Source organism: Embiotoca jacksoni, unplaced genomic scaffold (genome assembly GCF_022577435.1).
Source record: "Embiotoca jacksoni isolate LCO1_2020_lvr unplaced genomic scaffold, fEmbJac1.0.p SCAF_94, whole genome shotgun sequence".
NCBI classification, from domain to species: Eukaryota; Metazoa; Chordata; class Actinopteri; family Embiotocidae; genus Embiotoca; species Embiotoca jacksoni.
In genome coordinates, this window is record NW_027185452.1 from 424532 (window position 1) to 449966 (window position 25435).

General features: G+C 43.2%; 3 protein-coding genes across 3 annotated transcripts in view; 1 reads left to right on the top strand and 2 right to left on the bottom strand.

Moving 5' to 3' along the window:
* The first annotated feature begins 10 nt into the window (after positions 1-10).
* On the top strand, positions 11-8118 carry LOC138193768 (survival motor neuron protein-like). The gene is made up of 12 exons (XM_069141979.1): positions 11-79; positions 262-333; positions 731-811; positions 1440-1610; positions 2336-2515; positions 3097-3189; positions 3273-3515; positions 3684-3720; positions 4567-5463; positions 7378-7496; positions 7605-7735; positions 7946-8118. The coding sequence occupies exons 1-8, from the start codon at positions 11-13 to the stop codon at positions 3717-3719; spliced, it is 945 nt and encodes a 314-aa protein (XP_068998080.1). The 3' UTR covers position 3720; positions 4567-5463; positions 7378-7496; positions 7605-7735; positions 7946-8118.
* LOC138193751 (pleckstrin homology domain-containing family D member 1) lies at positions 5752-15588 on the bottom strand. Its single transcript, XM_069141960.1, has 5 exons — positions 15025-15588; positions 10206-10302; positions 6957-7110; positions 6717-6850; positions 5752-6279 (listed from the first exon to the last, which is right to left on the bottom strand). Coding segments are annotated over exons 1-5 (714 nt in total). The 5' UTR covers positions 15352-15588; the 3' UTR covers positions 5752-6277.
* A 6115-nt stretch (positions 15589-21703) lies between these two features.
* Positions 21704-25435, bottom strand: part of LOC138193745 (calcium/calmodulin-dependent protein kinase type IV-like) — a 17918-nt gene continuing 14186 nt past the window's right edge. Inside the window, exon 11 of the mRNA XM_069141951.1 lies at positions 21704-25435. This exon is cut by the window's right edge and continues 604 nt beyond it. The gene's annotated coding sequence lies outside the window, so the exon portion shown is untranslated.

The window sequence follows — 25435 nt, forward strand, 5'->3', positions numbered from 1 at the left end:
CCTCCAAAACATGGATTCTTTGCTAAAGCAGTCGGACACAGACACGACCGAACCGGGAGGAAACGGAGCCGCGGAACCGGTAGGTGGACCGGCTATCACCGGGAAAATCGACTGCTAACGTCAGCTTAGCTAGTGAACTAGTTAACTCACTATCCAGCTAGTTACCTGTTAGTAAACAGAAGCCCCGTTAACGTTAATTGGCGCAACGGTTTGCTAATTTTAGCACGTTGCTAACGAAGCTAACGTTTCGTGTGTCCGCAGCGCGCTACGGCGGCTGACAGCGACCAAACTTCTCTGGAGCAAGTTTTCGACGACGTCCTGCAAATTTCAAAGGTCAACACGTCAATATTTTATATTTCTTTTACGTTGAGCTGCAAGTTTGAGCAGAAACAACCAAGTTTTGTTAGCCGTGACGTCACCGTGTCAGTGTAAACTTGAAATCCTTGAAATGAGCATTTATGTGTTTTCAGACCACTTCAATCAGTTCTCACAAAGGTTTCTCTCCACATGTTCTTCTGTGTTTTAGTAGAAAACCACTAAGAAATAATCAGGAGACGAACCGGAATGATTTATTTCATGTTTCTGAGTTGAAGATCGTTTCTAATAATGTGTAAATTTAAACTCGGCTGTTTTTTCAACGGAGTCTGGCAGGTTTTGGTTTTACTACTGATGTACATATCTGGTACGGTGGATATTCCTGGATTGAGTGCGTGTGCGTGTGCGTGTGCAGGATGCAGAGCGTGAAGCCTCCCAGCAGACAGACAGACAGCAGGACGGACAGACGGTCGGTCCACCTGCGGCGGAGTCCAAGGTGACGATCAGGTTCACGGTTTGTAAACAAACACCTGGAGAAGCGTCACTCTGCCGCCCTCTGCAGGCGAACAGCAGGAACTACAGAGGCAGTGAACTCGAGAAATAAAGTGTTTAAAAACTGATCATCCTGATCAGGATCATTGATCTCTGCAGCAGCAGGTCCTGCGTCTCCGTGGAAACGGCAGACACCACAGAAGAAGAAGAATTTCTTTGATCATTTAATTTACAAAAAATGAAAAAAGTCTGAATCTATAGAAACAACATTTTTCTAGCTGTCTGGATGGTTAAAAATCGAAGGCTGTATTTTTAAAAGACGTGTAGAATAACGGAGTTTCCATCAAACATCGCTGTTTTAAACTCTTGTTTCTTCTCCTGATGTTGCTGCTCATGTTGAGTTCACGGACTGTTGGAAACTTGGAAACCAGACGGTATTTTTTCTGTTCTTACAGTTTCTTACTGATAAATGGTCGAATCTTCAGTGATTTTTTTTAATTTAAGAAAACATGTTTTTGTGGGGTTTTCAGCCTGGAAAACAAACTGCAACAGGAAGTTGGTTTTATGTCTTAGTGGACAGATTTTCTCTTGTAAAGGGGTGATGATGTCATCATGTCTGTCATCCCTCCCAGTGGGCGGTGGGTGCTCGGTGTCGCGCCGTGTGGTCGGAGGACGGCTGCGTGTACTCGGCAACGGTGGTGGCGTCGGACGGCGAGCGCTGCAGAGTTCGTTTCCATGGCTACGGCAACGAGGAGGACGTCGAACTGAGCGCGCTCCAGAGTCCCGACGATGCGCCGCTTCAGGTGGGATTTAATGGTTGATAATCAATTTAAACAATCTTTTAGTCGCTGTTTTCATGATTATTTAAATGTTATCGTGCCTTTTTGAAAAATGGAAAATTTCAAAATTTCTCTGATCGTAACTTCAAACTGTTGAATATTTGTTGGTTTAAAATCAGTTTACAGACTCAACTGATCAATTTAGTAAAAAAAAATAACCAACTTCAGAGTTGCAAGGATTCTTTATTTTTATCTTCAATTAACACAAAAAAAAAAAATCCCCAAAATGAAAAAAAAAAAAAAAAAAAATCTGCAAAATTCCGTAACTATTTCTTTTTTTTTTTCCTTTTTGAGGGAAAAAAATAAATCAATAATCAAATATTTGACTTAAAGTTTCTTTTGATGAGTTAAAGTTGAGTCAGTATATTAGATAATCTCTTTATTTACCTCTTTATAATTTAAACATACTGTCGTAAATTATCATTAATTATTCCCATTCCAATCATTTTGTCTCATTTGTCATTTGAACTTCATGTTTCAGTGAAATTTAAACAGTTTAGACGTCATTTTAACAATTATTGCTTCATTTTACAGTTTTTCGGTGTTTAAAACTTTAAAATATATTTTATATAAACTCAGACGGTTCCGGTCTGTCAGTCTCTTTGTTCATAAAGAAGTTCAGTTTCGGGGTTTTATGTTGGTTTTAATGTGAATTTAAAAAACGTCCAGGATCTTGGTTTCTGTTCCAGGACTGGAGGTCCGGTTCTCGGTGTCGGGCCGTGTACTCCGAGGACGGCCGGCTTTATCCCGCCGTGGTTCTGTGGGTCAAAGGTCAGCGCTGCCGGGTCCGCTACGACGACTACAACAACGAGGAGGAGCACGACGTCAGCAGCCTGCTGAACTCCGACGAGCTGCACGGACCCTCCAAGGTAAAGACTGAGACCGGGACTACAACCTAGATCCTGGACCTCTGTGATAGAAATGATTCGTAGCTTCCAGGTCTGTAAAATGGTTCTGATCCAGAAGTGTCTCCAGCTGCAATACCAGCGAGTGCCACTAGAGGTCGGCTCCAAAAAGCCTCCGGCTCCATAGACTCCCATTCAACTTCTCTCATCAAATCCAAAGTGAATAAAATGTGTCCATCAGTTATCTCGGTGTTGTTAGCTAAAGTCACTCCTTCTTATTAGTTTTCTGGAGGTCCATCTGAAAATAATCCCTCATTCATTAGAAAAGAAGATTCAAGAAGACCTGTTTTTGGGGGCGTGTCTGTTTGATTGACAGGCCTGTGGTGCAGTCAGGTTACAGCTATCGGTGGGCGGGACGTAGTATCGTCAGGTTTCCGATCAGATCAGTCAGATCCACCGCTGGCTCCTCCCCCAGCTCGTCCAAATATGGTCACTTCCTGCTCCAAACCGCTCCGAACTAGTAAAGATGGTGACGGACAGAATCTGAACTGGAGGATTCATGACGTTCACAGAACAGAAAATAATGAAGCTCTTTGTTGTTGCAGATCAGCAGCTGGAAGTCGAACACAACCAGCAGCAGGAAGAGGAGGGATGACAGCCGAGGAGGAGAGAGGAGGGCAGCAGGCAGAGAGGACAGGGTGAGTCTCCATCAGTCTGTCTTCAAAAGTCCTGGAGACAATTTAACAAAGAAAAACTTCAGACTTCTTCGTCGTGTCTGCAGGTTAAAGATGGAGGTGCTCATCAGATCACTGTGGAGACAGAGTCAGACGAGAAGAAGCGAGGAGGCCAGCAGAGAGACGCGGCAGAGAAACCGACCAATCACAGCTTCCCTTTCTTCCCTCCTTTCCCTCCTCCTCTTCCTCTTCCTCCCACGTGGCCGTTCGGTGGCAGCGAGTCCGTTGACTCCGCCTCCAGCATGTTGATGCTGTGGTACATGTACGGCTTCCACACGGGCAGCTTCATGGTCAGTCATCATCGATCAGTTATCGATTAATAAAACACAAAAAGTTCAACAGTCCCTCCAGAAATCATAATAATGAACACAAAAATGTTTTCAATTCCTGCAATTTTGTGTGTGTGTGTGTGTGTGTGTGTGTGTGTGCGCGCGTGCGTGTGTGTGTGTGTGTTTCAGACTCAGCAGCTGTTCCGGTCGACCTCCAAAGACTGAGGTGAGAATCAGCTGATCACACGTTCGTTCCTCAACGATACTTTTTATAAAAAAATCCATAAAAAAAAAAGAAAATGACACGTTGCAGGACAAATAATTGGTGTTTTTTTCTGTAGCTAGAATTTTACAGAAGTTCCTTAAACGCCTCACATGCTATAGATCAGAGTGGCATTGCGTTGTCCAGGGTGGGCTCTTGTGACCACGCCCCCTTTCTGGGGGAAAACAGGAAGGTGCTGCATCGACATCAACGGAGAATCAAGACTTTTCTCCGAACTTCTGCTTCAAACTAACTGGTTTGAATAATATCCAAAGAGTTGCTCTGTAATTAGCTGCACCAACGATGATGTCATGTCCTAAAAAAGATGCTGATAAAAGGTCTCTGGCACCGCTGGACATGTAATATAACTTTGATCCGCTGGTTTACAACCGATTGGTTTAGTAACGCTATTTTACTTGAAAGTCGATGCAGACTCGTATGTTTTCCCACCAAAAGGGGGCGGGGCCGTTTCTGAAAGGCAAAAGTTCTCCGGATGTGCCGGTCTGTCAGAAACGTCTGTTTCCTGCAGCTCAGACGGACGTGAGGCCAAAAGAATTAGTCTGAAAAGAGGTTTTGTTTTTCAAAAAGACGTCATTTATTTCAGCTGAATCAGCGTTTTGTTTTTAAATCTCAGTCGAACCTACATGTGATCAAACGCTTCGGTTCTCTGACGTCGAGGTGAACTGAGTTTGAAGTCGTGTTATTGTGGAGGGAAATGAGGGATTTTAAATGAGGAACAAGTCAAAATGTTCATCAATAGCAGATCGAAGCAGTTCATGTGTTGATGTTTTTTTTTGGTTTGTGCTTCAGAGACAGAGAGGATTCTGGGACGAGACGCAGCCAGGAGCCGTCCTTCATTCACGTTACATTTTGTTGTGTATATTTATATTTAAAATCCTTTTATTTTCTCTCCGCCGGACGTTTTCATGGAGAATCTGTCGCACCTGGAAACAGGAAGTGGTTTTGTGTTGTGGAGTGTTTTTGGTTCTGTTGAGTTTCGGTGACGTCACCGAACGCTCTGCTGTCGGCGGAAATCCAAAGAATCTGCTATTAAAAACAAAGATGGACGACTTCTCTTTGAGCTTCATCTTCCTCTCTGTAGATAAAGTGATCGGCTCGACTCGGATATTTAACGATTCTTTGACGTAAACGCACGCGGAGTCGCTTCCTGTCGCAAAGGAGCATTCGACCTAAAGCTTAAAGCAGGAGGTAATAAATGCTGAAGTCTCATTACGTTCAAAGTGTTCCTGAACGCATCACCATGCTGCGTTTAGGAACACTCTGAATTTACAGATAAACTGTCGTAGAGTTTCTCTAAATGTTTTAAAGCGTGGACTTCTCGGTAAACGTTTGATTTCCTTCACTGAGACCGAATCACACCGGTTTTATTTGCTGATATCAGATGAATCTCGTTGTTCTGTGCAGAAAGAAAACGTTTAATCTTTTTAAAACCCGACTGACCTTCAGATTAAACTCCAACGTATTTTACAACGTGAGACTCCTGACGAGAGCTTCTTCTCGTCGTTTTGTTATCGGAGAGGAAATATTGTCTGAGTGACATCGGAGCTCGTAAAACCTTTTCACGTCTGAGACGGAGCCTCGCTGTCCTTCGACGTCCTTCGGCCTCCTCGGCGCCTCCTGCTGGCTGCTGGTTGTTTTTGAGCCGCGATCAGCTGAACAAGACGTCATGGAGAAGAGGAGGAGCCGGTGAGTCGGGACGTTATGTCTCATTCACGTGTTTGAAGCTGGAAAACATTCACATTTAAATCTAAAGATATTTAAAACTAACTAACGATTGTTTTCATCACTGACAGTCTGGATTTATTGATTGTTTTTGATCCGCTCCTGTTTGCCCCGTTAAAGCTCCCACGTTTACACGGTGAACACAAACGCAAAGGAAAAGTCTGGAAGGTGAAGACACGTACAACTTAACCGATAAATGTAGGATCATGGAGACATCGTAGTTTTAGAAACCCCTTCGGTTTATTATTTATACCCCCCCCCCCCGGGCCCCCTCCCACCACCACCAACATCCAACCAGCATCTGATAAAATTCAATCAAAGCGTCTAAACGTCGTTGCAGGAAACAGAAGCTTCAAGCTGTGAGTTCGTTAAAAAAAAGAAGCACCAAAAGCAGCAAATACGGTGAAAAACATGAGTAGAACGAATCCATCACGGTTACCGTGGAAACCTGATCGCGATCAGTTCTCCATTTTAAAGTGATTTATTTATAAACCCTGCAGGAGGAAGCTGTTCTGAAAAACGGACGCCAAAATAAAAGCAGCAGTGAAGCTTCGTGTCTGCAAAGCTTGAAGAGTCTGACGGTCAGCGAACGCCTCGGCTGCGGGTTAAAAGCAAAGTTCGTGTCCAAGTCGTTCATTGTACGACAGCGTGACGCGTCTCCGTGGCAACCTATTTGTTTGGAAGTTTGTACAGCAGTCATGACGTCGGTCCACAGGCTCCGCCCCTCCGTCCCGGGCCGCGGCGCTTACCGTCGGTTTGATCGTCTGCTGCGCCGAACTCCTGAAAACACAACACGGTCAGTGCTGTCAGTCTGATTAAACCCCGCCCCTGGCCCTTCAGATGTCAATCATCACTTTTATTTTCATGTTTATTTTTTGGAGACTTTGCTTATAATTTCAGTGAAAATATATAAATATTTAAATACAACTGACGTTATTAATACTTATTTAAATTAAAAAAAAAAAAAGTTTTATGATCAAACTGATCAAAAGACGACAAATAATATCAACGATAATCTTATAAAATGAAACATTATGAAGTTTATTTAGCGTTCAAACATGAACTTTACAGCTGAAATATAAGAAATACTTCAGGGTGACCTGCAGCGCCTGAACGCCTCACAGTGATGCTCACAGTGAGGCGTTCAGGCGCTGCAGTCGTCTGAGTGCTCTGCTGGCTTTAGGGTATGTCGGACATTCGGGCGTCGTCGTACTCACAGGTGAGGAGGTGCAGAGCGCCGCAGACGAGCACCATTAGCGCAGGAGCGCCGGCAAGGGGGGAGGCGGCTCCGGGGGTGGGGGCGGGGCTCTGCTGCTGAGGAGCTTCGGATTCTGTAACTTTACATTTCTGACTGTTGAGACAGAATCAGAACCCGGATCAGAATCAGAACCCGGATCAGAATCAGAACCCGGATCAGAATCAGAACCCGGATCAGGGAGCGAGAGCTTCATACTCACAGCTGCTTCTGCAGGTACTGCTGGTTGGACTCACAGGCCCGCTTCTGCGTCTGGGCCGCCTGCATCTGGCTGTCAGCCGCCGCCTTCAGGCTGAAGCAGGACTCGGTCCGGTGCTCGGCCTGCGTCAGGTTCTGCTGCTGGGCCTCGATGTGTTCTGACCACAGGAACAGGAAGAAGAACTCAAAACAAGGCGACATTAAACTTTTCAAACTATAAACAGCGAAAAATTTGGTCTTAAGCTGCAATATCACCGAGTGCCACTAGAGGGTTCCATAAACTCCCATTCAGACTCATGAAGTTCTCGGTCAATAACATTTTTCCACACGTTTCCTGTATTTCATTCATTAAAATAATCCCTCATTCATTAGAAAAGAAGATTCAAAAAGACCTGTTTTTGGGGGCGTGTCTGTTTGATTGACAGGCCTGTGGTGCAGTCAGGTTACAGCTATCGGTGGGCGGGACGTAGTATCGTCAGGTTTCCAATCAGATCGGTCAGATCCACCGCTGGCTTCATAACGGACGTTCACTTCTTGTGATTTGGTGAGTTGGTTGTTTTTAGTTTCTCTTAAATTTATTGATGATTTTTTTTCATGTTGTCGAGTCATCGCTTTGCGTCTGTACTTTCTCATCTTTGTGTGTTTCGTGCAGGTGAAGATGATCTCTCCTGCTGGTTTAATGAGAAAACAATTTGGACCTGAGGAAGTTCTGGACGGGGGTCCAAACCAGGACCGAGACGGTTTGGTTCCACCGGCAGCAGCAGAGAATCAGCTCGGCAAACTGTGAGTCTGATTTTATGAGTCGTAGTAAACATATGATAGAAAAAAAGATTTGTCTCTTCCTCTTGTTTGCATTGCAGCTCCAGAAAGTCTCTTCTGGTTTCTCTGTTATTTACAAGTGATTCTTTCTGTTTTACTTTCTGCATCTAATTGCCGACTCCCCGGTGTCCTTATCTTGTGACCTACAACCAACTCTGTATTACCATACGAAAGCAGAGACAAAGGGAACGGAGGTGAAGGTCAACTGTTGGTCACACTGTATAAAAGCTGAACTACGGAGGAGATCTGGAGCACTGCTGGACACCTCTCTTTGAGGGCTGGAGTTGCTCCTTCTTGCAAGAATAAATGTCCGATGTGTTTGATTTTGAATCCGGCCTCTTGAGTAATTTTTCTAACAATATAGTTCATAATATCTGTATGAACACACATTTTCATACATTTTAATTGTCATTCAAATATAAAGAAGTAAATGTGACCATCGTCCAGTGTTATTTTCCCCTGGTTGTAATGTGTTAGTCCGGCCAGAAGGTGGCGGTAATGAAACCTAAAAAGCTGTTTGACAGCTGCTGTTAAACAACATAAGAACCAGTTTTCTGGAGTTTTGCAGGTTAAACTGTCTGAGAGGAGATTGATAGTCAACAAAAGAAAATCACTCTAAACTGAGTGATTTTCTTATTTTGCGATGTCTTATTTTGGACCAATCAGCAACCATCAACCATCAGTGATGTCATCATCCATCAGTGATGTCATCAACCATCAGTGATGTCATCATTGGTTTGTGAACGTTATGAATCCTCCAGTTCAGATTCTGTCCGTCACCATCTTGCTAGTTCGGAGCGGTTTGGAGCAGGAAGTGACCATATTTGGACGAGCTGGGGGAGGAGCCAGAGGTGGATCTGACCGATCTGACTGATCTGATTGGTAAATCTGACGATACTACGTCACGCCCACCGATAGCTGTAACCTGACTGCACCACAGGCCTGTCAATCAAACAGACACGCCCCCAAAACCAGGTCTTCTTGAATCTTCTTTTCTAATGAATGAGGGATTATTTTCAGATGGACCTCCAGAAAACTAATAAGAAGGAGTGACTTTAGCTAACAACACCGAGATAACTGATGGACACATTTTATTCACTTTGGATTTGATGAGAGAAGTTGAATGGGAGTCTATGGAGCCGGAGGCTTTTTGGAGCCGACCTCTAGTGGCACTCGCTGGTATTGCAGCTTAACATCATTTTTCAGAGCTGGAAGCTACGAACTCTTTTATAAACAATCTGAGTTTTGGACCATATTTGGAGGAGCTGACACTAAGCCCCGCCCAGCTCTACCAGAGACGCCTCCTGGTGGCCCTCAGTGGTATTACACTGTCAGTCAGTCTGTGTAATTGTCCAAAGAAGTACCACGAACTGATCCCGAGTCTGTTTCCCTCCTCCGGTCGCTGCTGCTTTATAAGGAAACACTCACAGTTTTCTTTCTTTGGTTTGTTGGTCTTCAGATTCAGATTCTCTGAGATCATCTGATCATCTGATCCGCTCACTTCCTCTAGAAAACATCACAGTCCTGACATCTGCTTTTCAGAACTTTGAAATGATTTCAGAAAGTTTTGATGTGTTTCAGACTTAGACTTTCAAAATAAAAGGATGTTTTTTCCATGACGATGTTTATCGGAGCGAACACAATGCTCCTTTCATATCTGCTCCATACAGGAATATATCACTTCCCTCCGACCGCTGGCAACAGGAAGTCACCTTCATTAACGTCAGCCTCCGTTTCCCATCATGCAGCTGGAGTCACGGAAAATTACTTTATCTTTAACAATGAATCTTATTTGATTAAAAACACGGAAAGAAAAGGCTCAGAGTGACGCTTCCTCAACTCATAAACCATCTTTGGTTCAGACAGCAGAAACAAACCCAACAGAGGCTGATCGAGTGTTATTGATCCATCTGATTATTGATCCATCTGATTATTGATTCATTGTTTACAATGAAATGTGACAGAAACAGAAGGTTCTGTTGACTGAGAGCGACATCATGACATCACGACACCTGCATCTTGTTTCTGTTTATTTCTTTGTTTCCTGTTAAACTCTGCAGATTATTTACTTCCTGTTTCTTAATGTTTATATTTTCTCCTTTTTCTTCTTCAGTCTCATCAGTTTACTCAACATGAACAGGATCATCTTTCTTTCTTTCTTTCTTTCTTTCTTTCTTTCTTTCTTTCTGTTTAATATCTGATTAAATGTATCTTCTGTGTTTAACAGCTTTAAATTTCATTTTCTCATGTTTTTCTGTTCATTCTTCTCGGAGCAAAACAAACTTTAGGTTTTTTTTAACTGACCAGCTACGTTTGTTTGTTTACTCTGACTCACGGGTCGTCATGGCAACAGGGGGGGAAAATGCAGCTAAGAATACCGCCGGTGGCCGGCTGAGAAAGTGTCCTTTCATGGCAGTGATGGAGATTTTCCTACCGTCCCGCAGGCCGATCTGAGCCGTGAGATTCGTCTCCCTCTGACGCAGCCGCTCCGTCTCCTCCTGCAGGACGCTGATGTTCCCGTTCAGGACGACCTGCGGCACGAAACAAACACACCCCGCAGGAAAAAACACGTGTTAGTGGGAGCCTGGAGGGAAACACGGGGTGAGAAGAGGAAAATCCCTCCGGAGGGTTTCAGTCTCTTCACCGATGAAGAGGAACAACACGCTTCTGCAGCAGCCAGAAACATCTGTTCAGACACTCGCTGATCAGTTTCACCTGCTGCTGATGTAAAGCAGCTTCTGTCTGATGCTCACAAACACAGTTATGAGTAAAAATCAGCTACAACCCTGTTTCCAAAAATGTTGGGACACAGAATATGCTGACTTGTAAATCCCATAAACTCATACTTAATTAAAAACAGACCAAAGACCGTATCAAATGTAGAAACTGAGAAGAATTATTTGTTTTATGAAAAAATATCTGCTTATTTTGAATTTGATGGCAGCAACACGTCTCAAAAAAGTCCTTTTAAAAAAACACCTGCTGGAACATCTGACAACTAATCAGGTTACCATGGCAACAGATCAGTAACATGATTGGGTATAAAAGATGAATTCAGAGAGGCAGAGTCTCTCAGCAGTGAAGATGAGGAGAGGTTCACCACTCTGAAAGACTGTGTTGGAAAATAGTTCAACAATCTAAGAATAATGTTCCTCAACGTAAAACTACAAAGAATTAGTGGATTTCATCGTCTACGGTTCATAATATCATTAAAAGATTCAGAGAATCTGGAGAAATCTCTGAACACAAGGGACAAGGCTGGAAACCAATATTGGATGGTGGTGATCTTCAGGCCCTCAGGCAGCACTGCATTAAAAACACACTATTCTGGAGTGGAAATCACTGCATGGGCTCAGGAACACTTGTGGAAACCATCTTCTGTGAACACAGTTCATCGCTGCATCCACAAATGATGTTAAAACTCTCCAAAGAAGAAACCAGATAGAAACATGATCCAGAAACACCGCCGCCTTCTCTGGACCAAGATCATTGAAGATGGACTGAGGTGAAGTGGACAACTGTCCTGAGGTCTGATGGATCACAATCTGAGATTCTGTTTGGAAATCATGCCGATGATTTTATGAGTCATATTTCAGTCCCTCCAGCTGTGACCTCGTGTGAATCTGACTTTTTTTTCTTCTTCTGCATTTCATCATCTCTTTGTGAAATTCTGCTTTTCTATGAAACATGGAGGAAGTCTGAAAACACGTTGCCGACGGCGACTCGGCCGGTCCGGGAGATTAATGGTCTGTTGTAACGGTCGTCGCTGCTGCGGATGTTTTAACCCGGATTCTTCACGGTTTGTCACGTCGGTGTCGTTAACGCCAGCAGAACTGTGCGTGACCAGCTCCTGACTGCAGTGCATCATGGGTATTCAGACAAACGAGCACTGATCACCAAGATACTGAAGGAAAACGTAAAAACAGACAGATTATCAGGCAGCTTCTGAATGGCAGTTTGTTCGGTTTTTCTTTTCTGCTCTGGACGTCAGTGTTGTTGTTGTTGTTGTTGTTGTTGTTGTTGTTTTTTCTGAACACACGAGGATCTCTGGATCGGACCGGACCAGCTGGACTCTGGTGATTGAAAGCAGGACGACCTCGTCCGTCACTTTTTAGAAACATTCCTTTCATGGAACGCAGCAGTTAAAGTTAGAAACACTTGAAGGACCTCTGATACCAGAACAACATGAGGTCATAACGGTACGTTGTCATAACAACGTAGCGGGTCACATTAGCTTTTCTAGGCTTTCTGCTCCTGGAGCATCTTTAGGAAACTCAGCTGCCTTCATCTGATAGAAAATCCTTCCAGGGACCCTGAACGTCTCTGAAAACCTCCTTATGGAGGAATAAAACCTGAAGACCTGCAGCTGCTCGACAGGAAGTGATGTCACTCAGAAACTCTGTTGTTTCTACACAAACACCTGAAACCTGAATCAGCCTCGTACTTATTGTATTTCATAATTTAAAGATTACAACGTTAGAAACAATCCCAGCAGCCACAAACTAAGATCCAACATACTTCACGGCACGGTTAACGTCTCCAAACGTTTCACAGCCGAAGCTGAAATATCTGATAGGAGGCAGTGAGCTTTTATTTTGTAGGATTGCAGCCACACGTCTGCGTCCGGGCGGTTATGAATCATGAAGCCGGTGATCTGAAGGGATTAAATGATGTCAGGCCGTTTGTGAAGCAGCTGAAAACAGGAAGAAAAGAGAGATTGTTTTTTTTGGTACTTTCCTGAACGAACATCCTGCTTCTCAGAGAGGACAGTCACGTTTATTACAACCTTTTAGACTCAAGAGCTTTTTGCTGCTTTATTTTGTTACATCGGTTTTGTTTTTTTAAATGGTTTTTTTTTTTTTTTTTTTTAACATTTTCTGTTTTTGTAAATAAAGTTAACATGAAAGTTAAAGAGCTCTTAAACGTGTCCCGAATCCACCGATTTCAACGCTTTTTGTTTACGTAGCTTAATCAATATTTCCATCACTTTAATATTTAATATAATCGAGCTGTTTTTCTCTGAAGTCTTGTTGTTCAGCCACAACAGCTTCCTACAAATGTTTCACAATAAAAGCCTTAAGAAATGAATTGTTTCCTCCTGCTGAAAAGCTTAAGGGCTTTTAATTTGAAACAGAAACAGGAAGTTTTGAGTTTGTATTAACGGTGTAAACTTTAACGGGGCAAATGGGAGCGGATCAAAACGAGGCTTCATACTAAATATATATATATAGTAAATATATACTTCATAGAACAGCGGGAGTTAGAAGTAAAGGACGCGTCACTATGTGAAGACGTACGAACGAAAGAAAACAACATTAACGTACGTTTTCATCACCGATGCTAGTTTAAGTTCGCATTAGTAGAAGCTAACGTGTTACCTTTTTATCGTTTAACGATGTCTTCGTGAACTTTAAGTTTTATTTTTAGCTGTTTGGAAACATTTAACAATGTTTTATGCGCCTTTTTATTGCAATTAGTTTAAGTGTAGAAAAAAATACTGAATTCAGTGAACTGCAATGTTTTATTGCATTTTACTTAAATCTGGATTTGACATCATAAACCAATCAAAACACCTTAAATATGACGATGACAACTGGGACTGTTCAGTTTGGTTTTAAAGGACTTTTAGCTTTTAGTGATGATTTAGATCATCAAACATGTAAATGAATTTAAACGCATCGAGATAAACTGAACTTCACATTTTGTCCTTTAAATCCTGAGATTTTTGACTCAATGAGCAGAAAAGTGGAGGAGAGATGTCGGACTGAGGAAAAAGTCAGAAAGCAGAGAGGGAGTGGAGCAGAGGTGAGGAGGAGGAGGAGGAGGAGGAGGAGTGAGTCAGGACGAACCACAGGAGGGGGGGGGTGAAGGCAAACACTCACTTTTTCCAACCAACAGCTCTGAGAATAAAATGTGAAAGCGTCTCTTCACAGTTTAAACTCTCACGGTGAGAAAATGTGTTCAGAGGAGGAAAATAAAAAATCTCCTGAGATGGAAATGGAGGAGGAAGAGGAGGAGGAGGAGGAGGAGTCCCGCTCTGTTCGTACGATACAGAAATACACAAAACACAAACACAAAACATATTTGCGTTTTTCCGTGTTCCCATCCGTCGGCGTGATTGACGGATGTGATGAGTTGCAGATGGAGGAGGGCGCGGCGGCTGTTGGACCGAAAACGAAGCTATTTTCAGCATCGGACGGGTGATAAATCTCATAATTTGAGTCACTCACAATGCATGCTGGGAGTTCTGCTGACAGCTCTCAGCGATAAGTTTATTAAAATCATCATTTCAGAGCGAGCCCACTTCCCTCTGATTGGCCAACCTCTGCTTGTAGTTGTTATCCTGGCTCCGCCCACCTGTCGCTCACCGCGATTAAAGTCTGGAAACCCCGTTAACGTTTGCTCGGCCGCTCTGAAGGACGGACCAATCACAGACCAGCGTCGGCGGTTTGATGTGATGTCATCGATGTTGGTAGAGTTTTGAGTTAAAATGTCGTGTGCTCCGATAGAACGATGCAACGAAGGCAACGATGCAACGAAGGCAACGATGCAACGAAGGCAACGATGGAACGAAGGCAACGATGCAACGAAGGCAACGATGGAACGAAGGCAACGATGGAACGAAGGCAACGATGCAACGAAGGCAACGATGCAACGAAGGCAACGATGCAACGAAGGCAACGATGGAACGAAGGCAACGATGCAACGAAGGCAACGATGCAACGAAGGCAACGATGCAACGAAGGCAACGATGGAACGAAGGCAACGATGCAACGATGGAACGAAGGCAACGATGCAACGAAGGCAACGATGGAACGAAGGCAACGATGCAACGATGGAACGAAGGCAACGATGCAACGAAGGCAACGATGGAACGAAGGCAACGATGCAACGATGGAACGAAGGCAACGATGCAACGAAGGCAACGATGGAACGAAGGCAACGATGCAACGAAGGCAACGATGCAACGTTCGGTGAACGTAACGACGGGTTTCAACCGATGTCCATAAATCAGTTCAGTTTGTATGTTCAGCTAACGGAGCCGTAAAGTCTTCTGTTGAAACCTTTCAGGACTTTTATCACAAATGAATTACTTTAACGTACGTTTTATTGATTGAAACGTTTGGTCGCGTTTTTTTTTTACGAACGTTTAAAATGTAACTGAAATGTAAAAATGACGTTTTATCTCCAGTTTGTGTTTCAGGAAGAAAACAGGAAACTGATCAAAGTGAAGTCGGCGTGTCTGAACTCACGTTTTCCCGCCGGCTGTCCTCCAGCGAGGAGTTGGTGGCGTTCAGGCGTCCGAGCAGCAGCAGGATTTCGTGTTTCTGGCGCTGCTGCTCCTCCCGCGCCTCCTCCACCAACTCCTCCAGCGCCGCCTTGTTCTTGCTCCACACCACCTTCGCCCCCTCCAGCTTCTCCGTGGTCTCCTGCAGCTCCGTCCGGTACCGAGCCGAACTCTTCAGGTCCGGCGACGTCGCCCACACCACGATGACCACCAGCGACGCCAGCGACCACAACGCCAGCAGCCCGACGCACACGTTCTTCATCGTCCCGGAGGACTTAGCGGAGGCCGCCATCGAGGAGGAGGAGGAGGAGGAGGAGGATGGACCTGAGGAGGAGGAAGATGGAAGGATGAAGATGAAGACGAGAATAGGAGCGAGCTTCTGCTCTGTGAGTCTCTGCAGGTCCAACTGAGCCGGAGTTCCTCCGTTACGCTGGGCGGAGACGCAGGAAGGAGCTCTGGCCACGCCTCCTCCTCCTCCTCCTCCTCCTCCTCCTGTCAGCGAGGCCGGAGGCTCAACGATCAACAGGAAAGCAGCTCACATGGAAAGTTTCGTTTCTGTGAGAGAGAGAGTGTGTGTGTGTGTGGGGGAGAGAGAGAGTATGTGTGTGTGTGTGTGTGGGGGGGGGGTGTGTGTGGTGTGTGTGGTGTGTGTGTGTGTGTGTGGTGTGTGGGGGGGTGTGTGTGTGGTGTGTGTGTGTGGGGGGGGTGTGTGTGTGTGTGTGTGTGTGTGTGTGTGTGTGTGAACCTGGATGACCTCCCACTCAGAGGATGAAGAAATGAAACAGAAAGGAAGATGAGAGACAAGAAAACAAAAGTCTCCAGCAGCTCTCACTCTTTCCTGACATCCTGCCAGCTGCTGGCACACCAACTGGTATGCACAAGCCCCGCCCCCCTGCCACACAAAATGCCCCTCCCTCCTTTCTGTCTCTTGCAGCTCTGATTGGCTCAGAGCATGCTCAGGGGGCGGAGCAACGGTCTCTATGGCTCCAGGAAACAAACAACATCTCTATAAACATCTGTAAATTCCTGCCAGGCTCTAACCCCCCTCCCCCCAGGAGAAATAACTCCCAGCAGGGTTTCAGTGAAAAGTTTACTGATAGTAAACAGCATCGATGTCTCAGCTGGAGACAGAAGAGAAAAAAAACAAGAAACCAACAATCAGCAAAGATATTCTGAAGATAGAAGAAGAGATAAAACTCCCTAAAGAGTCCTTTAATAGAGGAGAAAACCAGGGAAGAAACTGTAAAAATCCAGCAGAGAGAGAAGGACAAGGAGGGACAGGTGGAACTGATCAGGGGGGCGGGGCAGAACAGAACCTCAGAATGTCCAGGTGGAACTTCGGTGTTGACAGTCTGACTCTGGGGGACGAATTCACAGCGACACAAAGAAAACCCGCCTGGTGTCTCCTGACCTGATGCCTTCTTCTTCGGTCTTGGGCAGTGAAGCTCCGCCCCTCTTGAATACGTGATGTCATCACACCTCGCCCGGCAGGTTCACTGAGCTGCAACTTAACTTCTGGAACAGAAACCTCTGATTTCAATGAGTTATTTGTTTCTGCCGTCTCTGCAGCGCCCCCCTGAGGCAGGAACGATCCATCACCTCACTATTACACCAGTGATGAGTCTCAGCGCCTCCTGCTGGTCAGTCACACTCTGCACCTCCAAACAGACAGCAGTATTAATACAGTCACATATTTACATCATTAAACCAGTTTGAGTTTTTAGATAAAATGCAAAAGCGGAAAAAATAGAGTAGATTCTGAGATCTTACTGCTGATAATCAGATCAAATATACAAAAATGTGTTTCTACATGTATGAAAATAATTCCTGATATTCAGACTGAACACTTTCTTGTTGTTTGTCCTGAATTCTCTAAAAACTGTTTGAAAAGTATAAAAAAAATTCCCCTCAAATAGTTTTTCTTTGTCAGAAATGGCAGTAAAACGATTTTCTGTTGGATGAAAGAAAATATTTAAAGATAGAAATGATTAATTCATTAGTTCTTCATCAACTATTATTGTTGATAATATAATAATTGTGTCGTTTCTCTTTAAGCTGAAAACTTTCCTCAAAAAAATGAGCCTTTCCATGTGCAGAACACGCTGCCCTCTGGTGGACTGACAGGTGCGTTGCAGGCTTTGGTCTGATTTAGTTTCACCTATGAAACTATAAAACTTTTTCTGACATAATTTATTAGTTTTTACTTACAAACACAATACGCAGAAAACCTTCAGAAAAACATCCTGCAATCTGAGATGAGAAAGATTTTCTGGAACAAAGAATCTATAAAACGAGGATGAAAAGAGGAAGAAGCGTCTGCAGACGTCAGTTGGAGTTGGAGACGCTTGACGAGCAGCTGCAGGACGTCTCCGTCCATCAGTCACGATGTCTCCGACCGTCTGGACGCTCGTCTTCGCTCTCAGCGGTGAGTTCACCTTCAAACAGCTGATTTATACTTCAAATCTCTTCAAAATGAAACTTCCTATCTACAGGATTTAAAAACATTTGATCTGAAATGTTTTGATGAAACTCTGAAACAAGAAAATATTTAAAAGCTGACGGACGTTTGAAAGATGAACATTTATTAGATATTTTTAGAAAATATAAACAAACAAAAATCTCTGTTTTCTGTCATTAAACTAAATCTAGTTTTTTGGACAAAAACTCGACATTTAACTTGTTTTTTACTCGTTTATTAAATTTTGTATTGTTTTCAACTAATTAATTTATATTGAAAATAATCTATAGATCCCCTTATGGAGAGATTATGTTTTCCTATTTTTATTATTATTATTATAATGAATAATATCTGTTATGTGATCTTTTGTCATATTCACCCTTTTTCTTTGAGATGACGACTGAATTTCCCGACAGTGGGATTAATAAAGTCAATCTTATTTTATTATATTGACTTTCTCCTCATATTTTTTCCACTAAATAATTTTCTCTTCCATAAAATCATTTCCTAAGTTTTGAGTTGTTTGTATATCTTGTTTACTTGTTTTTGTTGTTTTGTAGGTTTTTGTTGTTGCGTGGTGGCTCCGCCTCCTTCCACCGTCCAGGTGAGAGTCGGGGAGGACGCCGTCCTGCAGTGCCCCCTACTGGCCGTCTCTAACGTCTCCTCCGTCCCCTCCGTCCTCAGCTGGTACCGGACGGTGCCGGGCCGCCGCCCCGAGCTGCTCCTGTCCGTCCGGTCCTCCGCCGGTTCTGCGCTGACGTACGGAGACGGACTCGGACCCCACAAAGTGTCGCCGGCCGCCGGCGGCTCGCTGCTGCTGCGGCGATCCGAGCGGAGCGACTCGGCAGTTTATTACTGCGGCATCAGCCGGGGGGACGGACGCCAGGACGGCCCGGCGGCACAGAAACTCACCGGGAGGTGATCCGGGTCCGACGGTCCGCTTCGGCCACGTTCACGTTCTCATTCAGTTCTTCTGATTTTTATTTTAAATGTTATTTCAGAGAAGAGAAACATCCTGAAAACACCTGTGATGTCACAGATCAATAAACACACCTGAACTCTGATTATTGATCACGTTGATTTATTGATTATATTAAAGCTGATTCAGCCCATATTATCATTATACAAATATTTATGACTGACATTTTTTAATGGATTGAAATAAATTAAAAACAACTTTATGATCCAGTTTTGTGGCACAAAAGTAGAAAAATTAAACAATAAACAGTAAAAACATTTAAATAAAATGTTTTCAACTTCATGAGAGATAAAAAAAAAAAATCTAAAAAAAATCTAAAAAATGATTAGAAATCATTTCATATTTTTTCAATTTAAAAATCAGGTTCATGACTTTAAATGGATTTAAATTTAAAATGTGTTTGATATTTTCTGTTGATGAGAAACTTTCAGCTGTTTGACGGTTTAACTGGAATCTGAAATAAACAGAAAACAGGAAACTTCGAAGTGATCCCAGAGCAGCTCGACTTCTCTGCTTCAACAGTTTCTCACGTCTCCGTTTCCCAGAAGAGGAAAAAGTTTCCTGGTTTCAACTGAAGACGAGTTTGAAGACGATGAAGAGCGACGACAACAACAGATCTGCAGACGGACGACAGAAACACTCGTCTCATCTCAGGTAAAAGAACTAAAACAACTTATCTTTAAAGACAAAAGTTTAGTTAGTTATTGTTTTTTATTCATATTTTTTTATATTTATTATTACAAAAACATGATGACATTTGTTTGGATTTTAATTAAAAAAAAAGTATTTAAACATTAGAAGTATAAAAAAAAAAATTATCTTTTAAAGTTAAAAATCTGATGAACTTTTATTCAAATTAAAATCTTCACTGAGAAATTGTTTTTGATTATAAACTTGTTATTTGGGCAAAATAAACATAATTATGAGGACTTTTACTTAAAATGAAACAGCACAACTAAAGTTATTTTCATTTAAAGGTTTTACTTGTGATTTAAAACAATGTTAAACTGTTTCACAAGGACTTTTATTTAAGGTTAAAAAAAAAAAATCATAAGTTGGATCAAAATCACTTAATGCCATTTTCATTTCATGTTAAAAAACATGTTGGATTTTATTTAAGGTAAAACAACATGACTCATCATTTTGCATCATTTGAACTTTTAATTAACATCAAGTATATTTGTGTTAATGGAAATATGCAGAAGATGTTTTAATATCTTTAACAACATATTTATTTTATTCCCAGCTGAACTCCTCTTCATCTTCAGTTAATCGTCCTCCTGATGGACTCGGCTGTGACCTTCCTCTTCCTCTTCGTCTTCCTCGCCGGGTGAGAAATGACGTGTACTGCTCCTTTAACACCCCGACGTGTTGTCGGTCGTCATGACAACAGTCTGTTTCCCGCTGCAGGAGTTGCTCCGCATCTTTCTCGACGGTCTTCAGCTCCGGGACTCGGCTGCTGGTGGACGGCGGCGGCGAGGAGACGGACGACTCTGACGAAGAGGATGCTCCTCTTCGTCGTCGTGACAACACAACAGGTGCGCCTTCACTGTGTTCCCATCACTGTTGCTTTTATTCAGTTTCTGGAGCATAGCAGCAGAGGATCATGGGAACTGTAGTTTCTAATATAAAATAATACAATCAGTAATTTAAATTTCTTTAAAACAAGAAATCCTTCATAATAAAACAAGTAAGAACACATTAAAGAACAAAAACAGAAAAATAAGACTGAAATTATAACAAACAAACATCACAACAAAAACGAGGGTTTAAGAAGACGTTGGTTCTGCTAAAGTTCTGCCCTCCATTGTTGTCCGGTGTGTTTGGGGTTAAAGGTCAAATTTAAATCTCACAGTGAAGAGTGGAACGACGCTGGAGAGGTTGTGAAGGTGTTTCGGGGTTTTTACCGCCGGTTGTGTCGTCTGAAGATCGAAACACGTCGTGAGTTTTTCAAGTTTCAGGTTTTTAACAGCGTCAATTAAAAAAACGGCAAATGTAAAAAAATACTTACTCGGTATACTTCTCGGGTCAGTTTTAAAGAGATAAATTCACTGATCTTAGTTGAAATAAAGTTGAGTATCGTCTGCGTACATGTGGAGATGGATGTTGAGTTTTTCAGGTTTGTAACTTGATGAAGACTGAAAATGGAACCGGGCCGAAGACGGAACCCTGAGGGACGCCACGCCTGGACAGTTCAACTAAAACATTATTTAAACCATTTCGAATAAAACTTCCTCCTCAGATCCATCGGTTGAGATTTTCTGCCCGGTCTGGTTCCCTCTGGATCCAGGATCTCCTCCCCTGCTGGTCTGCCTCCTGACCAGACTGAGCTCACCTGTGCAGGAGGTTCTGTGGTGGCTCGATGACGCGGTGGCGATGAGCTCGGGGGGGCCGTGGACCCGGTCGGAGGGGGGCTACAGCGCCACCTCAGTGTGGGAGGTGTCGGCGGCCGACTGGAGGTCCACGTCCTCGTACTGGTGCGGGACCATCCAGGATGGACGAGCGCACCGACAGAAACTCTGCTCACAGGACTGACGGGGGGCTCCAAAGTCGCAGGTTCAATTCCCGAGAGACCGTTAGCTTCATCACACGGGATTAAAACTTTATTCATCATTCTTACAAGGACTTTTATTAAAACTCTGAACCCATCAACCTGCTGATACTCACACCTTTTAACATTTGTTTAACAAATAAAAATTAAATAGACCCCCGTGTTGATTTATAAAAACTATCAATCGATCTCATGCTTTGATTGTTTAATCAATAATTTCTCCAAAAGACGGCGGAATTCTGATGTTTTCACGTTGCATTTTGAGGACTTTTAACAAAGATTAAAAAACATTTTGTATGAATTGAAATGTGTCCAAATATTTATGTTCATGACATAAAAAGTAAATATCAGAGTTGATGTTGAAGATGAAGAAAAACAAACGACTGATTTTCTGTCAGATAACTTTTACTGTACATGTGATGGGGACCTGGTCCGGGACCTGGTCCGGGACCTGGTCCGGGACCAGTCCTGCCAGTTCCAGACTGTCTCTGTGAATCCGATGTGATCAAAGGAAGTTAAATTATACATGCAGAGATTCACGCGTCGCTTCATACGTCGTCTGTCAGAAATTTAAAAAAAGGTACGAGTTTACTCATCAAACACAAAACAAACATTTACAGTTTAGCCCCGCCCACCTCAAACCCCCCCCCCCCCCGACCAATCACAACCCTCCTTAAATCTCCATCAGCTTGATTAATAGAAGCAAAATATTCATGTTTGTACAGAAGAGTATAGATGCAAATCAAATATACAGTTACATGCTTCAGACAGAGAGTTACCCAGGGTGACAAGTTACACACCTGTTCAGGTGTGACACGTCTGTGACACGTCTGTGACACGTCTGTGACACGTCTGTGATATGTCTGTCCAGCAGAAGACTCATTAAATGAGTTAAAGAGAAACCAAACAAACTGGAGTCACATGTTCAGACGTTTGGTTCCTCTTTAAAAACAAGAAGCCCTTTAAAGGACGAACGTATTTCACTTTACAATCCAGGATTTCCTACGGTGGCTGAGACGGAACAAAAAGCTCAGAGACACTTTTACTCTTCGTTCAGACTGCAGGAGAATCAGATCTTCACTGTTATTTACCACGAACATTATGAATCCTCCAGTTCAGATTCTGTCCGTCACCATCTTTGCTAGTTCGGAGCGGTTTGGAGCAGGAAGTGACCATATTTGGACGAGCTGGGGGAGGAGCCAGCGGTGGATCTGACCGATCTGATTGGAAACCTGACGATACTACGTCCCGCCCACCGATAGCTGTAACCTGACTGCACCGCAGGCCTGTCAATCAAACAGACACGCCCCCAAAAACAGGTGTTCTTGAATCTTCTTTTCTAATGAATGAGGGATTATTTTCAGATGGACCTCCAGAAAACTAATAAGAAGGAGTGACTTTAGCTAACAACACCGAGATAACTGATGGACACATTTTATTCACTTTGGATTTGATGAGAGAAGTTGAATGGGAGTCTATGGAGCCGGAGGCTTTTTGGAGCCGACCTCTAGTGGCACTCGCTGGTATTGCAGCTTCTGCATCATGTTTCAGAGATCTGGATCTGATGAAAAGTGACCTGGACTGCAGTCTGAAGGAGGTGAAACTGCATTTATGGAACATCCTGAAACTCTCAGTGAACCAGAAACCAGTTTAACGCTGATGAACCGTTCATAACTAGTTCCTTGATGACTCCAGGATCAGTTAACAGATCTGAGAACTGCAGGTTTTAAAGGATTTTCTCAGCCCTCCGTCCTGATTGGACCGTCTGGGCCTCCGTAGTTTTGTGTATAAATCTGTACTTTATTATTTTTTGTCTGCTCGTCTTTTTTGTTTCCTTTCGGGATCGTTCGGCGTCGTTGTGTTGACGTTTTGGAAGCCCTCTGTACAAAAAGAGGTAGAACGTGTGGTTTCAGATCGGATGAGAGGGTTTCGGATTTCCAACAAAGGTCAAAGGTCAAATTTGTTGATGTTTTTTGTTTTTTTTAAAGGAGCTGGGTCTTGAACACGTGGAGCCGTGAAGATGTCGGTAATAACTCTACGACCGGACTACGGCGTGAACGGTGGAGCGAGTCGCCGCCGATAAGAGTGTAAACAACACAACGTTTACTAGAAGCTCACGAACACGACGAGTGACTCAGCTGAACGCTACTCACGGCGCTACGCTAGCTACTCACACGGCGGCAAGAAGACCAAAGTCAACGGGCGGCGACGGCGGCGAAGAGTCGAAAGGATAAAAACGTCCGGAAGAAAACTGCGAGTTTCTCCGATCGAGAGTTTCACGGCAACATTTAAACGTCCGAAAGCGTCTCGACGCGCACGCTCGAAGAAACGCACACGATGCAGAAGAAGAAGAAGAAAACCGGAGAGACCGAGCTGCTCCGTCCGTCCTTCACGTCCTTCACGTCCTTCACGTCCTTCACGTCCACCAAAGTTGAATAAAATACAATCAGTCCACTCCGTCCGACGAAACGTTCACCGTCCAAACCACGAGAAGAGGAAGTGGGAGGAGTCTGTTTGTCCCAGATCAGGACTTAAAGGAAAAGTTCATCATTTCAAGAGACGCTCAGACGGACTTCAGTCTCACGTTTGTGTGTCGAGTACGAAAAAATCTACCAAAACCCGCCGACCGGTTCGTCCGGCGACGGCGGATCATTTATCAACTCAACGCAAATTACGTTTCAGTTGTTTGTTAAATCTGCGAGATGTCGTTCTTCACTGGTTCGTTTAAATCCTGACGATGTTTTGTTTTTTATGATTTACGTCCAAAAACCGACTTCATGCAGATTTACTTTCAGGCCTCTCGGTACATTTTTGGGGTTTGAAGACGTTCATGATGCCGCAGAGTGAAGAAATAAGAAATAAGAACAGACTAACAGTCGACTGCAGGAGACGTCAGCTACTTTCCGTCTGGTTTTTTTAAGGTGCAATATATATTAAAAAAAAAAATTCCTCAATGGACAATACAGAAAATGTGCTAAAAAAAAAAAAATCACAAAAATTATCTGATTTTTAAAAACAAACTGTGACGAAGTGCAACGTCAACTTCCACCGGTGAATAAACGACGTACACGAAGCATCGTCATCGTTCGTGGCCCCACGGCGCCCCCTCTTGGTGGACGCTTGAACTGAGGACACAGCCACGCTCGTTGTTTCCCTGTTTCCTGTCTTAATGCTAAGCTAAGCTAACAACATCCGACTCCATACACATACTAAGAAACTGATTTCCATCTGAGTGTCGTGACAGGTGGAAATAATCCAAAGTGTTCGTCGGTGAACGACAGAACAAACGTACGACCGAAATGAAGCTCCACGTTCAGATTCCTCGTAGAACAGATCGGGATCCGAAGATCGATCGGTTTCAGGTTCTGAAGTTCATTTTCCACCTGGTTTCAACACGTCGTCGAAACCTCACAGAACACGTAGAAATACATTCGTGTTCGTAACTTTAATAAGTTTCCTTCAAACTGTTTCACGAATCTCTTAACGTACGACTTTGGCGTTAACTCGACCAACCGGCTCAGAGATGAGAATAAAAACTCAGAATGTCCCTTTAATTCCAGCCGTAAACGATCAGACGTCACGTCCCGATAATTCAGATCGTAGCGGCGCTTCGTTTACGTCGTAAACACGCTAATTTATTTGAGCCGTTTAACGTCTGTGGTAAGAAAAACAAACTGGTTTCTGATGATTCAGAAAAAAACACGTGGAGTCTTGTTGACGTGTAAAATAATTCAGAGCTAGCTGGTTAAAATGACATTTGTAAATAAATTATTTTAAAGGATTGAAATTTAACACAAGAACTTTAATATTTTACCTTCTTAGAGTATACAAGTATTTGTTAACGTTATTATCAAGCAAGCTAGCTTAGTGATGCCGACTAAAGCGAAGTCGTTCATGGAAGTGAACATTTATCGTGATTATAACAGTGAACCATGTGATGAAGTTCATTTAAAGAATTACTGTTCATTTTTTATGTAAAACAAAAATCCGTTAAAAAAGAGCTAATTAGCTCGTTAATCAGATTATTAAAATCTACGAGAACAGACACGTAAATATTTGGATGTTTTTGTTTGCGGCCAGTAAAACGAGCACATCGCATTAAAACTACAATAACTTCATGAAACACGGACGAAGGCTGTTTTTTATGTATAAATAAACAAAATCGTTACTTTCTGTCCACGTTAAAAAACCTTTGCGTTGTTTTCCTCACCACAGGATTGGAGCAGATAAGTGCTGATGTGGGACAAATGTTTTAATACTGAAAAGACAGAACATCTGTTCACCTGCAAAAACACCTGTCGACAGCTGTTAGCATGTTAGCATGTTAGCCTGACAGCGGAGCTACAGAACTGGAAGTTGCGATGATTCTGGTTCGATGTTTTTGGTGT

Excerpts from the sequence above, each read along its gene's own strand:
- LOC138193768 (XM_069141979.1), top strand. The coding sequence starts at position 11 with ATGGATTCTTTGCTAAAGCAGTCGGACACAGACACGACCGAACCGGGA. Across the intron at positions 334-730 it reads ACGTCCTGCAAATTTCAAAG|GATGCAGAGCGTGAAGCCTC; the intron begins GTCAACACGTCA and ends GTGCGTGTGCAG. Across the intron at positions 3,190-3,272 it reads CAGCAGGCAGAGAGGACAGG|GTTAAAGATGGAGGTGCTCA; the intron begins GTGAGTCTCCAT and ends TCGTGTCTGCAG.
- LOC138193751 (XM_069141960.1), bottom strand. The coding sequence starts at position 15,351 with ATGGCGGCCTCCGCTAAGTCCTCCGGGACGATGAAGAACGTGTGCGTC. Across the intron at positions 10,303-15,024 it reads AGGACAGCCGGCGGGAAAAC|GTCGTCCTGAACGGGAACAT; the intron begins GTGAGTTCAGAC and ends TTCGTGCCGCAG. Across the intron at positions 7,111-10,205 it reads TCAGATCGGCCTGCGGGACG|AACACATCGAGGCCCAGCAG; the intron begins GTAGGAAAATCT and ends TCCTGTGGTCAG.